This window comes from Miniopterus natalensis, chromosome X (assembly GCF_054644295.1).
Source record: "Miniopterus natalensis isolate mMinNat1 chromosome X, mMinNat1.hap1, whole genome shotgun sequence".
Lineage (NCBI taxonomy): Eukaryota > Metazoa > Chordata > Mammalia > Chiroptera > Miniopteridae > Miniopterus > Miniopterus natalensis.
This window is the reverse complement of record NC_142103.1, coordinates 81,096,963-81,115,152: the sequence shown is the minus strand read 5'-3', so window position 1 is coordinate 81,115,152 and position 18,190 is coordinate 81,096,963. Positions and strand designations below refer to the sequence as shown.

At 35.1% G+C, this 18,190-nt stretch overlaps 1 protein-coding gene across 3 annotated transcripts in view; it reads right to left on the bottom strand.

The window, feature by feature from the left end:
- The window catches only part of MED14 (mediator complex subunit 14), a 62,522-nt gene that overhangs the window by 28,992 nt on the left and 15,340 nt on the right, over positions 1-18,190 (bottom strand). For all 3 annotated transcript variants that reach the window (XM_016197037.2, XM_087813295.1, XM_087813294.1), the window contains exons 6-15: positions 17,987-18,115; positions 17,553-17,660; positions 16,878-17,010; positions 15,960-16,110; positions 15,366-15,477; positions 9,253-9,378; positions 7,344-7,422; positions 2,917-3,076; positions 1,406-1,600; positions 890-1,024 (exon numbers count right to left, since the gene is read on the bottom strand). In XM_016197037.2, coding sequence (XP_016052523.2) covers positions 890-1,024; positions 1,406-1,600; positions 2,917-3,076; positions 7,344-7,422; positions 9,253-9,378; positions 15,366-15,477; positions 15,960-16,110; positions 16,878-17,010; positions 17,553-17,660; positions 17,987-18,115 — 1,328 coding nt within the window. The remainder of the gene's footprint in view (positions 1-889; positions 1,025-1,405; positions 1,601-2,916; positions 3,077-7,343; positions 7,423-9,252; positions 9,379-15,365; positions 15,478-15,959; positions 16,111-16,877; positions 17,011-17,552; positions 17,661-17,986; positions 18,116-18,190) is intronic.

Genomic DNA, 18,190 nt, shown 5'->3' with positions numbered 1-18,190 from the left:
GAAATAATTAAGGTTTTAGCACATCACTTTTAACGGTTGCAGATTCTTGTCTAAAGCCCTTTTTGAAAAATGCAGGTTCTGTCTGTTCTCTCCCCCTTTACTTTCATGTTTGGGGGTCATGCTGGATTATCACAACTGTGTATTCTTGAAAAACACTAACTCTGCATAAGTCTATTGCATCTTTCATGTGACTAAAGTAAATTCAGTTTAGTATTCTTTCTGACCTGCTTCTCAGAAAGGAACTCAATTTTTAAAAAAATATATTTTTATTGATTTCAGAGAGAGGAAGGCAGAGGGAGAGAGAAAGAGAGAAATATCAGTGATGAGAGAGAATTATTGATAGGCTGCCTCCTGCATGCCCCCCACTAGGGATCAAGCCTGAACCCCAGGCATGTGCCTTGACCAGGAATCGAACTGTGACCTCCAGGTCCATAGGTCGATGCTCAACCACTGAGCCACACTGGCCAGGGGAAAGGAACCCAATTTTATTAGTGTGTAAGCAATATGTATGGCTTCGCCAACTCAAAAATAAGCCACACCTTTCCTTTATCAACTAACTATGTCTAACAGAGTTAAATAATGCTACTGCTAAGAGGTATGCAAGATGTTAATTCTCAAAAGTTGCCCTTTCTTCTCTTAAAAGTGGGAAGAATTTACTTTCTATTTCCATAAAGAGCAGAAGGCCCACAATTTGGAATCAGAGAGAGGAAATAATTTAAGTCGTTTTACATGTTATTACCATGAGATGCTATTATTTCAACCCCACCCCTCCCAAAATGAACAAGGTGACAGTCGTTCTGATTCTCCTAATGGAATCTATGTAGCTTTAGCAAAGCATTTAAAAAATTACTCTTTCATTTAGAGTACCCAAAATTGTTCCAAAAATTACCTCCAACTGAAGTCCTACAAATGGCATATTTGTATCACACACAGCAACAAAGTGAGCTAGAATTTTATTGAAGGCACACATTTCTCCTGATCGTTTGGTTTTCTTAGGTTCTACTGGACATAAATCATCAGACAACTAGAATTTAAGAACAGAGTAAAAAAGTAAAAAGTACATGTGATACAATTACTTAAGGCAGTTAAACTATTATAACAAAGCTCAAGGTTAAGTAAAAATCTTACTCATTCAACAAATATTTATTGAGCAAATATTGGCCTAAACAAGAGAAATTTAGTAGTAAATACTGTGTATTTAACAAGCTCTCTTGTGGAAAATGGTGGAAAATTAATTATTAATGAAAAGAGAAGCATTTTCAAGAAAACGTAGAAAATTGTTACTTAAACCTTATTGCTGCTGAGTCTTTTAAAAACCATTATCTAATTCTTTCCCATATTAAAAACAGTTTAAAACTACAACGAAGTTACACAAATTCTTGTGCTCATTTCCACGTTATCATACCTTGCGCTTGGTGCTGGTTCTAGGCTGTTTCCCGGTTTTTGTACGTAAGATCAATTCCTGGACGTTGTCCTTGAACTGCTGCAGCAGGAGTGCCATGACAGGGCTGTCTTCACGCTCCCCAGCACTCACAGACATGAAGTAGTACTTGTATGACAGCTGTGTGGGTTTATTGGGAACCTCTAACATCTCTACAACCTAAAAAGGCCCAAATCAGAAATGAGATTCAGAGAAATAATAGGTGTTGGATGTTTTCCTCATATCAAGCAGGGCTCAGAATTATAAATCTAATGGTATCTTTTTCTCTTTAAACAAATCAACTGTGATGTCAAAATAAGTATTCCTAGTAAATATATAATTTATTTTCCAAAAGATAGATCAGACTAAAGAACAATAGTAAAAACCATAAACTACAGCAAATGGAACATTTAGATTATGCGCATTAGGTATTCTTGATATTCATACCTTAGCTTATAAATTGAAAAAAATTTTATGCTTAAGTCCAGAAGGTCTGCTAGAATTCTGTAAAATGTTACCTATTTCAAACTGCCCTGCTGTCTCCCTTAACCATTAAAACATCCTAAGAATTCCACTACTATGGCAGAGCAAATGACAACTATCTCTCAAGCGTAAACTTCAGAACCTGCTTTTTTTTGCTCCCCGCTCCCCTTTGCCGCAAGCTTTTTCATGGGATTCATGGCAGCAGTGGAGGCAGAAAGCCACAGGGCACTTTTTAAAGATGTCTTTCAAAAGTACAGCTCAAAAGCTTTAAAAAAATTCACTCCCATTACCTTCAACCAACAATCCTGAATTAAGTTTTTCAAACACATTAGATTCTTAGCCAGAAGTATCTACTTGGTGTACACAGAAATTTCTACAAGCAGGAAAATGTATTTAGGGTAAGTTCATATTTCAAATTTTTGAAAATTTTAAGCAATTCAAAGACCTCAAAGAAACTAACGGGAAAACAGCTAGAAAGAGTGAAAAAGGGATAAGAAAGGATCTTACTATGCCCTGAAAGGTATGTGCAACCAATATAGTGGATATATATACCTTTAATCAATTAAGGATTAGAAAATAAAGCTCCTCCAGCCAGCCCATATTAAAAGGCTGCATTATACCAGTCAACATTTGATTAAAACCAAGCAAATTTATCTGACACCAAAACATCTCCAAACCTTCACAGTAATTGCTTTCAAATTTTTTCTTCTTATACAAAGATGATGCCTCATTCCAAGCAGAAACTAGGCTTCACTATAGGAAAGATCCTAGGGTGAGGAATGGGGGCGTATCTTATATCCCCTAACCCCGTCTGATCATTATGTAATTTCTTAGAGAGAGAATTTTCCCCTCTCTCCCATTCCTACCATTGTTCCTTCCTCTCCTGGGTTGAGAAGCACTATACAAAAGTCAGCTATCCAATAAAATACATTTGCAAATTAAACAATAAATCATTCAAGATACTGACAGAATTACTGAAATCGATAACCCAAATCACCACTTTGCATACTTACAATGTAGTACTGTGGAAGACGAGTAAGTTTAATGAACAGCTTATTCTTAGAAAGTTTTCCAATAGGATGAGTTGAGTAATTGGACAGCTGCAATGTTTCAGTGCTTATTGTAGGCAGATGTTTTATAGATTGTTTGCAACGCTGTTGTCCAAGCCAAAACCTTAATTTAAAAAAGGTAATCCACATCATAAAATCATAGAATTTTCTGATTAACTGCATGCTACTGATTTATAAATAGATTATTGAAGGCCACTATAAAAACCAATTAATTTAAAGTTTAACTGAAATAGTAAAAGAACACACGACCATAATGGTGAATCATTTTTCCAGTGTTGTGTGTTAGTTCTAGTTTTAGTTTAAGGAGTTAAACTGCTATGTAAATGATTTTGATTAGTTATAAGGTAGATTTAACTAGTATTAAGGAAGAGACACTATATCAGTTTACTATAGAGGATGAAAGATTTCCTGTGGTTTATAAGACAGCACAAACTAATTTTGTCATCCTTTATAAAATTCCTGAAGTGCCCTGGCCAGTATGGTTCAGTTGGTTGACTGTTGTCCCATGCACTGAAAGATCACCAGTTAGTTTCCCAGTCAGGGTGCATGCAGGAGGCAACCTATCGATGTTTCTCACCTCCATGTTTCTCCCCCCACTAAAATCAATAAAAACACATTTTTTTAAAATGCCCGAAGTGTTTATAAAACAAACAGAATAAACAATAAATAAGTATAAAAGTACCTCATTTTTCTGATATCACTGGAGGTATATAATCCCACTTTTTTTACTATGTATGTGAAGTGATGGGTACACCTATCAGGTGCCAGTAAATATTAATCACCTTCTTTCCCGCCTCTCTCTCAGTTAAGCCACCAGATTTCACTTGAATGCTTTTTATAGTACTCCTTTTATTTATCTATCTTTGAGGTTAGGACACCATATAATATGTGAAAAAGGGATATATGAAAAAGAGAGTTCATAGACTCTCACTGATCCACAATGATATAACTACAGAAAATAAGTATATGGATTTAGAAATTTTTCACAGCAACATAATAATGCCATACATCCAAGCTCACATCAGTAGGGTTGCCTTGCTGAACAGGGTATAGACCAGTTCAGTTGCTGATGCATTTGTGTGGTGAGCTGCATGTGGTACAAACTGTACTAGTTGTGCAGTAAAACCATGTTATAATATATGACATTAAATGTATAAAGTCTGGAAACCACTTTTTTCACTGAAAGATTTAAATTTAACTGTAACGTCATAGGACCAATTGCAAGAACTGGCTACTAATAAAAGAATCAAGATAAATACTGAAAATATACCAATAGTTGTTTCATTTTGGATAAAAGCTAAAAATGAACATACTGAACTTGTTAAAATTGCTTAAAGATTTCTATTTCCAGTCCCATCAACATACCTTTGTGAGACTGGTATCTCTACTATGTAGGTCATTAAAAGAAAAACGTAAGATACACCTTATCTCCTATAATTAGCATTATCATCAATCCAACCTAGATTAGACAAATTAACAAACAGGAGCCCTGGTCAGTGTGGCTCAGTGGTTAGAGTATCAGGTTCGATTTCAGGTCAAGGGCACCCCAGACTCTGGTTGGGGCACATGTGGGAGGCAACAAATCCGATGTGTCTCTCTCAATCATGTTTCTCTCTCTCCCTCCCTCCCTTCCACTCTCTAAAAAACAATGGAAAAAATATCCTCGGGTGAGGATCAACAAAACAAAACAAACAAGAAACAAGCTCATTTGTGGGGGTGGGAAGAGGTTAACCAAAGAACTTATATGCACATAAGCTTAACCCATGGACACAGACAATAGTTCGGTGAAGGCCTGGGGGGGGGGGTCAAAGGGGTAAAAAAGGGGATATCTGTAATACTTTCAACAATAAAGATAAATTTAAAAAATAATTTTAAATACAAGATATCATAAATACAATATAAATATAAACTATAAATAAAAGATTTCTTTTCAAAACGTATATGAAATTATTTTACTCTTAATTTTTTTGTTTTGTTATGACTTTGTGGAACAATTTAAGCACAAGCGTGATTTTTCTATATTAACTGTCAATATATGTACTTTCCATGAAAAACATGCATAGATTTTGAATTTTTTTTTCTTATACTGTTTTTTTCTGATTATGTCTGTTAATTCTAATAATAAAAAAATTGGGGCTTATAGTTTGTACATGTTTTTCATTTCTTTTTCCTAAAATTTGTTTTCATTGCATATTATTAAAAAAAGTAATCACATGAACAGATGCTCAACATAATTAGTCATTAGGGAAATGTAAATTAAAACCTCAGTGAGAAACCTCATCAAACTCATTAGGATAGCTCCAGTCAAAGACAGTAACAAGTGTTAGCAAGAATGTAGAAAACTAACCCTCAGACACTTCTGATGCAACTGTAAAGTGGCACAACTACTTTGGTAACTAGTTTGGCAGTTTCTTTAAAAAGTGAAACATAAATTTACTGTATGACACAGCAATTCACTCCTAGTAGAATGAAAATGTAAGTCTGCACATAGACTTGCACGCAAATATTCATAGCAGCATTAATTATAATAGCCAAAAAGTGGAAACAAACCCAAATGTCCATCAATTGATGAATGGATAAACAAAATGTGGTCTGTCCATACAATGAAATACTATTCAGCCATAAACAGGAATGAAGTACAGCTACGCGCTCCAACATGAACTCTGAAACATTATGCTAAGTGAAAGAATCCAGTTATAAACGACCACATACTTTGTGATTTCATGTATATGAAATGTCCAGAAAAGGAAAATCTACAGAAACAAAAAGTAGGTTCATACTTGCCTGGGGCTGAGGCTGGCAATGGGGATTAACTGTAAATGAGCACCTTTCTGAGGTGATAAAAATGTTCTAAAAGTGGATTGTGGTTATGGTTGTAAAACTCAGTAAATTTATTACAAGTCATTGAATTGTACACTTAAAATGGGTGACTTTTATGATACGCAAATTATACCTCAATAGTTATTTCAAAAACATTAATGTCCCATGATAAATTAGTGATGAACTGGTTATTCATCAAAGATCGTTTGAGAAGCACTATAATAGCTGACAACCAGGGGACCTTTCTTTTTTTTTTAATCTTCACCCGAGAATATGTTTTTATTGATTTTAGAAACAGGAAGGGGGGGAGGGGAAGAGAGGGAGAGAGACAGACACATCAGTTGCCTTCCATGCACATGCCAACTGGGATCGAACCCACAACCTAGGTATGTGCCCTGACTGGGAATCAAACCTGCAATCTTTTGGTACACAGGACAACGCTCAACCAACTGAGTCACCCAGCCAGGCCCAGGGAATCTTTCTTATAATTATGTGAGTTTAAGGATTTTGGGACTTAGCTTTCTGGTTTTAGGTTATATTTCTGCTGGCTGGAAATGCCAGATAAACAACCTCAAGTGATGCAAAATTTGAATTATTAAGTATTTAATTATTTAAATCTTGCTTGTTTAGCCAAAATGCATCAAAAAAAAAAAAAAAAAGCTAAACCACAAAAATTTTATAAATTGTTAACCAGAGTAATGACTATCATTTTTCACATACAGGTAAACTAAACATCTGTTCAAAAGTCTCATGTAAAAAAAAAAGAAAAAAAAAAAAAAGGCTTACATAATATTACCTATCTATTGGCATTTAAAAGAATGTCTTGTTAATGGAAAAAAATGACTTGATATAAAAATTTTCAAATATTTACAAACTAAAACTTGCAAAGGGAGGAAGAGTAGGCTAGAAGATCACAAAATCAATAGGTCCTACCCCTTCTCCATTTGCCAGCTTTAGTTTTGATCTCTAAAATTTATTTTTGTCTCTTGGAATTTTATTTTATTAATTTTAAGAAAGTTTGTTAGAGTTGCTATAATGGTACTTTTGTGTACTAGAGTGGTAATGAAACCTCACAGAATCATCTCTAGCTTCATTTTCAATTTCATTTAGTTTCACAGTATGAAGCATTCACACGATTTTGAAACAAATTGAATGACAGTATTAGAGAAGCAGAAATGATTATTTTGAAAGTGTCAGCTGGTAGATTCACACCATGAAGATTATCCTGGATAAGAACAAGTAAGACACTACTGCAGAGAACACTAGATACAATAAAATTTATTGTGTAGAGTACTTGTACAAGTGAAAATGTGGCAAGGAATGAAAGTTCAGTGTCATGCCCTTCATACCTGTATTTGCTCTAGAGGGGAATTTGATACGAAGCACTGCCATCTTGGACCTATTCCAAGAGAATTTAGATTCTAAGTACCAAAAGGTGCTCAAGTTTCAAGTCATAAACATTAAGGACGGATCAAGAGTAATGATGGAGAAAATATATCTTGTCAAAATAAGTTTCCATTTTTAGTCTTGAGCTAAATAAATAAGCTTACTTAAGTTGTTGAATCCAAGGAATAATCCGTTTCACATCATCATTCACAGACTTCTCCATGTCATCCAAAGTGGCCTGGTCTATAAAATAAAGCACTTTATTAATTAATTGCTTACACAAGACACAAAATATCTAGGTAGCCCAAAACTTAAGTGAAATTATTGTTTTAGACAAAAAGTAGTGTTATTTTTGAGTTAAAATAAACAACTAACTAAATGCATTAGGCATAAATTAACCTAATTTGTTTTCCCTCTTAATATTCAGGAAGAGTTATAGTTAAGACAACTAATTAATAGCAAATGTATACTTGCAGGAAGAATAAATAACAAATACATGAATTAATTCTTTGCCTATATTTTAATTCCCAAAACTCTTAGTCTAGTCAATTGATATTTTTAACTTATAATGTATTTAAAGTTCATAGTATTACTAGACTTAGAACTTTAAAAATTATAAAATTCCATTATAATACTTATTAAACACAAATGGTCTCTAGCATAAGCTAGAGCTGCTGGCTGAAGATTAGCATGCTAAATGTCACTTAGAGTTTTTAATGACACTAGATAATGCTAATAATAGAACGTTGAGCTAAAAGCAAAATATAAAATGATTTCAACTAAAGAAAAAAAATTTAAAAAGCACTGCCATGGACTGAATCGTATTCCTCTCTCTACCCCCTCCCCAATTCACATATGGAAGCCCGAACTCCTCATGTGACTGTATTTAAGAGGTAGGGCCTTCAGGAAATAATTAGGTTTAGATAAGGCAGTGAGGTTGGGGGCCTCATGATGGGATTAGTGCCCTTATAAGAAAGGCCAGAGAGTTTGCTCTCTCCCTCTTCCTGCCATGTGAGGACACAGTGAGAACGCCAAAGTGTACAAGCCAGGAAGAGAGTCCTGACTATAACTCAACCATGCTGGCAACTTGCTTTCAGACTTCCAACCTCCAGAACTATGTGAAAATAAATTTCTGTTGTTTAAGGCACCCACCGTGGTTCTTTGTTATGGCAGCCTGAGATGACTAAGATAAGTATACATACCCTAAAATAACAATGATTACCAAGAGTAACTATTTTTTGCTTCTTCTCTCATTTTTACATGTTTACGTTTTTATTTATGAGTATGTACTGTGTGAATAATCAAGAAAACAGTTAAATAAAAAGTTTTTACAAACAAACAATTGCCTGGTTGGTCTGGAAGCATAGTTAAAAGGTAACTCATAAATGGGTTGCTCATTTAGCCATCATAAATGTGACGTGATTCAAAGTAATGCGGCCAGTACTCCACGAGCAGTTCATAGAAAAATCTATCTTTATAGCCATACAATATAACTAGATAACCTTTTATTTTCATCAATCTATCTAGCTTAATATTAATTTCAAATGGCAAATGTGCTAATATATTCAAGAACAATGTTCCATTAGCAATACGAAACACTAAGTTCCTAGTATTTCACCATTTCAGAATGTCAACTCAGTATTTAAGCCAGAAAAAAATCTTTTCCTCTAGGATTCTGTACCCTAAGTTATCTTACATGTTTATATGGTCATTAAATATGTTCTTTAGCCATGAATGACATGAGATTCCCTTGTAGCCATCTCCATGTCATCCAACTATTAGTGGTAAAACTGTTTATCTAAAAAACACCAGCCATCAACGTTATTACTTTTACTTAAGAGAAGCAACATGAATGTATTTCATACTGGGAAGTTTAAGTTCTTGTACTAGAAAATCCAAAGTAGAGTTAAAATAGGCCCCCAGGAACAGATGTCAGCAAGTTACTCCTTCCAAATCTACTCTCCACACTGCTTATGCCAGTCTTCTTAATACCTAATGGCAGACAATTTAAATTTTGCTTTTGTTAAAAATATTTTTCCTTATACTGAATGACCATACCATTTAGTAACTTACCAAGTCCATAAAGCATCAATTGGAACATTCCAGAATGCAAATCTACAAAAATGTGCAGACACTCCGAATTACCACAGGGCTCCAAGATGGGAACAACAAGAGCTGGAAGTGCAGTCTCTATGGAAGCTGAACAGTTAAGAATTAAGAATTATATTTCTATCTGAGTATTTCTCAAAAAAAGTATTCCTCAGTGACTAAAACAAATCAACTATTGAACAATCCTGACCATTAGAAGAAAAACACGATTTTTGCAAAACTGGAATATAGTAAGTCAATTAGGAGCTCAAAAGGAAGAATGCAATCCTCAAGGCGACTGCAAACAAACATGCCCGTCTCAGACACTATGGCAAAAAAGTTCCAAGATGCCTTAAAAACCATTAGAGTCCGGCCGGGCGTGGCTCAGCGGTTGAGCATTGACCTAGGATCCAGAAAACTGAGGTTTGATTCCCAGTCAGGGCACATGCCCAGGTTGTGGGCTCAACCCCCAGTAGGGGGCGTGCAGGAGGCAGCCAATCAATGACTCATCATTGATGTTTCTCTCTCTCTCCCTCTCCCTTCCTCTCTCTGAAATCAATAAAGATATATTTAAAAAACAAAAAACAAAAAACCACCGTTAGAATAGCTAGTGAAAATTTAGCCTCATTGGAGAGCTGGGTTCTAATTTTACTTTCACTCAGTAATTACCAATAAGTTAACTTTTAAGGATTTTCTTTTTGATATAGTGGGAAAAGAATCAGTTGTTTGGTAAACCAAAGAAGTTTCATCTGTGGCCTAAATATTCTCAATGCCACTCTTCATAAAGCAAGGTTTTCTGGCAATTAGGACCCAAGTGTGTGAAAAAAACACTTGAGGACTAGTGAACATTATTGACTATACAGGAAAACTTTTTTCATTATTTATGTACTACATTTTCAAGTTACAGATAAAATAAGAACATAGGCAACTACTATACACAAATTCCCAAAGCTGCCAATATACTTGTTCTAGAGTTTCACAGTATTTCCACCAGGCCCAATTAACTTTTCCCTTAATACCCCAAGTTGGCATAACAAAGTAAAGGAGCAAAGCATTGAAAGCGCACCAAGTGCTGATCAGATTGAAGAGCTGTATAAGGAATATATGCTCTTTTGGTCACCACATCCTTCTAAAGCTACAACACAGAAGAAAGGCAGGCAGTAAGGAGAGCGGTGATGTAGGCCCAGCCTTTCGCCAGGTGTGACCTGTCTGTGCTATTTTTTAACAAGGACAATAACATCTTGCTGTGCATGCCATGGGCCCTTAGGAGAAAGTGACAAGTCTGTAAAGGTGATTTAAAAAGCCAAGTGCTCAACAATGTGCATTATCTTTTACTCCTTTATGAATCAAAGAGACAAATCAAACAAATTAATAAAGCAAAAAAATTGAAGGAGACATATTTAGTCAGATGAAAACAAACTGCTTTCAAGTATATCTGATACATGTATCTGTAGACAAATGTTTAACATGCAGATCCAGCAGAACTCTCACCTAAAAGCAAACCAAAAAAAAACAACAAAGAACAGAACAAAAGGGACAAACAGGAATTTCTTTTACAACATTTTGTAATTCAGAGCAGTGTGAAAAATTAGTTCATGTTTTGCTGAAATGACTATGTTAATATAATAAAAAGTACTTACAGATTTGAAGCAGGGTTGCTGATTTTAAAAACTTATCTGTACTGTTATAATTCCTAATGGGGTAGAGATGTATTCCTTAAAGCAAAAACATTTTTAAAGTGTAGCACTGGAGTAAAACTAGTTCTGACAAGTGGGATAACAATTATGATTTCAATCTAATTATAAAATTGAGTATTCTTGAAAAGATAGGGCATCAAAGTAGAATACGCAACACAGTCCAAAAGACAGAAAATATTTTGATGTGTATCTCTGAACATTATTTTATGACCACCAATGTCCATAAAATAAGATATATAAGGCCCTAAGCATTTAATAGCAGCAGGTGTTAAGGTATCCAAAACTGGAGAAACTTGTGAATAAAATATAGAAGGGAGAATTAAAGGCTGTGCAAAATGACAGGACTATATACTACTTTTTCCTGCAGCAGGAATATATATACATATTTCCTCTTTTGTTTCTCCCTATGTATTTATTGAGGACAACATGAGAAATGCACCAATTAGACAATAACATAAAGTATGAAAACTGAAGACAAGCAACGAGGCATGATTAGGAATGGCTGTGTGTGGTTCACAGCTTCTGAACTGACCTTGATACCCCAATTCCAGTGCTGACAGAGCCCCCAAGCTTTCAAGAGTCAGGCAATGCTGCGAACGGGCCACATGGCAAGTCACCTGCAGTGCCTTGCACTGCCTTTTTTTGAACTTCTCTCTGAAGTCTTGCCTACTTTCCCCCGAGCCTTTGCCCAACTCCACTTCCTACCCTTAAAGAAACCACATACTGCCACCTGGGCTACACAAAGCCTGCTGTCTGTGCATTCTCCTAGCCATCCCTTAAAATGCTCCATTTTCCATGTCCTCAGCTTATTCCATTGAGGAGTTGGAAGAAAAGCCAGGTGATAAAGGGTGACTGCATTAAGGGATTCCAAGAACAGCCCCTGGTCCCAGTAAAGGATCTGACTAAAGCATGCTTTCCCATCACAAAAGGGATCAAGTAAGACTACATAAGGAGTATAAATGCATGAACATGAATTTAAAAAACAAGTTAAAGCTTATGTCCTAAAATGGTGGGTCAGTAGACCCTTTCTTATAGCAGTCCTCATTTCCAGAACTGTTCTGATTAAAGCAGGACTGAGAGACCCAACTCCATATGCCAGCACCTTCCTTCCCTCTAAAACTTAGTTTCCCAAACACCAGTCCCTAACACTGAGGACTCTACAAACACCTAGGGCTTGAAAACCACAGCAGTAACACACTTCCACTAGAGTTAGAGATCTAGGAAGAGCCTGCACATCCTCTAATTACAGATGAGGAGAATGGGGCCCAAAGAGTGTGATTATTCAAGAGCACGCAGCTGAACTCAGATCTTCTAGCTACTAACTCAAATAGTGACATCTCTACAAAATGCTGCTAAAGAAAAAAATCCCTGCAACTTATTTGATTAGCACACAAAACTTCCTACGTAAACACATGCCTAGAGTATATTTTTCTAAGTAAATATCCCCTGGGCAATCATACTGAGTTTTTTACTAAATCTTGTTTACAGATGACACTAAAGTAAACCAGAGCCTATCACAAGATCACAAATGTTTATTTTCCACAATCCCAATAAAATTTTAGAATTTTGCTATTTTGAAAAACTAGAAGAAAAATTAGAAAAAATTAAGATTGCAAAAGTACTTTAACCAAAGTTACTAGGACAACTGCATATCCCCATGCAAAAGAATGCAGTTGGACCCCTACCTCACACCACACACAAACATTAACTAAAGGTAATCTGAATGTAAGAGCTAAAACTATAGAACTTAAAGAAAACACAGAGTACATCTTCATGACCTTGGGTTAAGTAATGGATTCTTTAGGTATGACACCAAAACCAAAAGCGAAAGAAAAAACAGACAAATTGGACATTGTCAAAATTAAAAATGTGTTACAAACTTGTGTTAGAAAATGAAAAGACAACTCATAGAATGAAAAAAATTTTTTTAAATTTCTTGCAAATCATGATACATGAAAAGGGACTTACATAAAGAACTGTTATAACTCAATAATAAAAAGATAACTAACCTAATTATAATATGGGCAAAGGGTCTGGATAGACATTTCTCCAAAAAAGATAAGTGAAAAGATGCTTAACAATCATTAGGGAAATGCAAGTCAAAATCATATGAGACACCACTTCACACCCACCAGGATGGCTAGAAACAAAAAGATAGACAGTAACAAGTGTTGGTGAGGACGTGGAGAAACTGGAACCCTCATATGCTACTAGTGGAATAAAAAAAGAGGTGTTAAACATGTCAAAAGGTAAAACACAGAGTTACCATATGACCAAGTCATTCCATTCATAGGTACATATATATTCAAGAGAAATAAAAACAGATCCACACAAAAACTTGTACACAAATGTTCATAGCAGCATTATTCATCATAGGCAAAAAAAGTGGAAACTAACCCCATCAATGATGAATGGATAAACAAATGTGGCATATCCATACAATAAATTGACAATAAAAATGAAGTACTGAAACATGCTACAATATGGACAAACCTCAAAAACATTCTGCTAACAGAAATATACAGAAGACCATACATTACAGTAAGTCCTCACTTAAAGTCACTGATAGGTTCCGAGACTTTAAGCAAAACAGCACATAATAAAACCAATTTTACCATAGGCTAATTGATATAAACAAGAATTAAGTTCCTATGGCATTGCATCAATATTACAACAAAACGACACTGAACAATATGATGTAATTTGAGGCCCTGCTGTGTATGATATTACTCTGAAATGTCCCAAAAGGCAATTCTATAGACAGAAATAGATTAGTGCTTGCCAGGGGGCTGGTGGGAGGGTGAACGGGAGAGTGATTGCTAATGGGCACAGGGTTTCTTTTGGGGATGATTAAAATGTTCTAAAATTAGATTGTGGTGATGGCTGCACAACTCTTTGAATATGTTAAAAAACACTGAATGAGTGAATTGTATCTCAATAAAGCAATTAAAAAACAAAAAGGGGGTCATGTGGGCTTTCTAACTGAAATGGCAGTTTTAATTATGCTTTCCAATCATAAATATTAGGTCATATTTAACACCTTTGCTTGAGGAATTAAAATGAGGGGGTGCACAGCTTCCACTACATCTCATAATTAAATTTAAATTATTAAGACCTGAGAAATCTAATGTTAAACCTTGATGGGTTACTAGACATGCCCCCTCAAAATAGGATTTAGCCACTACATTCACCAGATAGATGTCTGGCATACCCTTTATCTCTTTAAGGCCCACATTTGCTTTTTTAAGTTAAGCTGCCCTTCCTCTTAGTCTTTTTTTTTTTTTTTTTTTTTAAATATATCTTTATTGATTTCAGAGAGAGGGAAGAAGGAGAGAGAGAGATAGAAACATCAATGATGAGAGAGTCATTGATCGGCTGCAGCCCACAACCCGGGCATGTGCCCTGACCGGGAATTGAACCCCGATCGCCTGGATCCTAGGTCGACTCTCAACCGCTGAGCCACGCCCGGCCGGGCCCTTCCTCTTAGTCTTTAGCTTGTCTTAGATCCTCTTTTTCACCTCTATTTTTTTCACCTTTCTTGGAAATACTGCATTCTAAATACAAATTTATTTTCCTGTCTTTCTGTCTTTTCTTCAGGCAGTGTTTTTATCTACTATATCAAAGCAATTTTAATCCAGTGTGACTAGTCCATACCTAAGAAGTTGCTTTTTTAAGTATAATGGACTAAGGTGGGCTCTGTGATGATGAAAGAGTACTTTTGCTACTAGTGCTATTAAGACTTCATATTTACACAGCACTTCACCTACATCATCTCACTTAAAGGATGTTCACTGTGGGCACAAAGAAATCATGGCCAAAAACAACTGGGGTAGGGACAGTAAATATGCACATTATGATACTGAGAAACTGTATTTCTAGAATGAAGGTGCTTACTTTCTAAATGATTGACTATCCTCCAAAGCTCTGAGTCTACTAGGTAACTAGAAGATTTTTCACTGTGTGTATATCTGTATTTCTTATTTTGAACCTTGTTAATGTATTAACAATTCAAAAAAATGTTTTAAAGACAAAGCATAAATTCTGTTTCAAAGAGGCACATTTTATAACTATATTATAAACATTTGCAAAGCTGCCTTACCCTTAGAAGAAAAACTAAAAGAAGATTCATGTTAAAATAGCTTCCATTTCAATGGGAAAAATTTTTAAGGTGGGTTAATATGCATACATTTCAAAAACAAAGCCAAGCTAAATAAAAAGAAAATAAGGGGAAAGTTAGGACAAGTTTGGTAGATCACAAGTTAAAAGGCAAAAATGTCCAGCCTCCACAACAAAACCAGTATATCCGGAAAGAAGTCATATTAAGACAGACCCTTCAAGAAATAGAAGTGAATACTAATTTAAACAAAAGAAAGATAGAAATGCCCATTTAAAGGAACCTACAGTTTTCATTTGCATTGAAGCCTCTAAGAATGGTCTTCAGTTCCTGGAGCTTCTGATGAGCTCGTGCATGAACGCTGTCAATCAGGAGTTTTTCTATTGATAAGTGATCAATCTGCATAGACAAGAACAACAGAATCATATGTGCAATTTAAACATTTTTATTTTAAAGCCTGAGTAGGTTATCATGTTTCAAGATATTGCCTTTTAGAATCACACTAAGTGCAAACTTAAATTTCAAAAAATAAATATGTGGTACTGATAGCTTAAAGACTATAAATAACATTTTGGTGAGTATAAAACTAAATACTATATGTATCAGTTATCATAGAGATTAAATGACAGACCTTAAAAATGAAATGATGATCTGACTGAAATTATAAAATATGAAAGAAATCTTTAAATTTATGTAATAATATTAGATTTTTAAAAATAACAGATGCAGAAGCATAACAATCATTTAAAACAAGTTCCATAAAGGGTTTTAGGAACAATTAGGTAGTTTAAAGAATCTATACTAAAAGTTTAAGTATAAATGGTAAGTTATATTATATTCACTTAATTAAACCAATATTAAAATATATCGAGATCATCTACCTTCATGGCTCTTTCTACTAATTTGGAATCAGAAGCTGGCAAAGGAGGATCATGAAAAATCTGTAAAGGCTTAGAACCATCATTCTCATCGATTTTAATTGTAACTTTGTGAACAGATGCTGTCCCTGTTTTTCTCCCAAGAACCTGTTGACTAAAGAGAAAAAATACACAATTTTTTTCAACAAAGCCTGTTGACTTTTGAAATGAAATAGAGGCAATCCATTGTGGGCCTTAGCCAGAGCCTAGAACATGGCAGGCCCTCACTGTTTGTGGAGGGAATACATTAATATTGGGAAGACAGCTAATCTATAATCAAACACAATATTTGATTTACTGCATAAAAAACAACAACACCCACAGACATAGAATTTAAAAATAAAACACATGCACACAAACAAACAAAAATCCGAAAACAAAACCACCTGTATTCTAAGTGGTGTCTATTCATTTCTGATTCCCTTACAGAAAATGGGAATCGAGCAAAGTTCAAATAGGGAATCGGGGACTGTAAACAGCTCAATACTAATTTCCCCCAAAACCCTCCCAAAACAGATTTTTAAAAGGCGCAATTCAAAATGTAAAACTGTGATACGCAAGCATGTTTTTTAAAAACAATATCCAACAACCTAAGTCTTTTAGCAATCTGGTATGAGCCCAGAGTAATCTAACTTAAAAATAGTAAGTCTTAGTACAAACAGATAGATGTCTACATATTTAAAACATGCCACATTCTAAGAGAGCTGTCTATTATGGGTGTCCTCTGTAGTTTATACGATACCACGGGACCTTACTACACAAAATCATATTGCTAGAGGTACACAGCTATCAGTATATAGCATATCAGACGTATGAGAGAAAAAGAGAAACAAAGAATATTTACAGCCATAGCTGGAACCCACCGGAATCAACTTTACTTACTTCCAAACTGAGAGGGAGAGGCACTTTCCAGGATGATACCTCTCCACCTGCACAAGGTCTCCCCACCTCTCTCGGATTAACATTAGAGTTTGGGAATGTAGCACTTCTAACTGAAGTGATAAGCAGAAAGAATCTGATGGATCTCATTAAGCAAATATAATACATATTACTACAACAGCCAATGAAGTACAAGCAAACTTCATTTAACAAGAGCTCTATTCCCAAAAAGCTGGTTCTGAAAGAAATTTCTGGAATTATATTTCACCAATGACTTAGCCTAAAAAGTGGTATAATTTGTGGCATAATTTTAGAAAAATGTATATTTAATTTTGATCCAATATAAACAAACTATAAGGTCCAAGTTGCCCCTTAACTCGTCATAGTTTAGAAAAAATGGGTAGATCAAATAGTACCATTCTTTCTCCAAATAGTACTACTTCTGATTCATCATTTTTTGTTTTTACCTGCAAAGTCAACAGTAAATTTAAATCTTGGTTTATTATAGATCTTTATTCTTCACACTGACTAGTTCCCCCAGCCCTATTTCTACCCCAAAAAAGGGGGCAGGGAGAGTTTAGGCTGCTACAGTTCAAAACTAGGGGCAGATGGAAATGTGGAGGCGAGAGGAAGACACAAATTCCTTATAAATACATGTCTCAAATTTCAGAAGGATACGTAGGCAGTTGTACATGTCCTGAAGAGGTTTCTCATCAGCAAAGAGCCTAGACTGCACCAGCTGATGGATAAAGTTGATTTGCATGCTATGAACCAAGGCTCGCCCATCTTCCATTTACAGGAGAAAACATAGTCATTAATCAGAAAAACATACAGATCATGTCATAGTATCAACTAAGGAAGCATATATTAACCGATCATGAATTTTTTGAAAAAAGAACTGAAACTATCTATGGAAACTAGAGAACATTATACTTAAACACTGAAGCCTCTAAGGTCAGTAGGTAGCTCTGATGATCATAAAAATCTGCTTCAAATTACAGGATAAATAAATTGACAAACACATTTATTATTCTGCCAAAATGTTTCAATGATACAAAAACATCAAACATTTAAATCAATACTTATGATTTAAATCCTTATTTATGATTTACCTCCTGTTTCCTTATCCTCTACTAGAATTTCTAGCTTGAGAAGACGCCATGGAACATCAGGATCATCTCCCATTACAGTCAAGGTGGCTTCAAATTCTCCTTCAACTCGAAACTTCACCCGGCCATTTGCTTTTAGAAGAAGAAGAAGAAGTCTACTTTGCTAAAAAGTAAGCAGCTTTTTGCTAACCCAGAACTTTCAGTCTT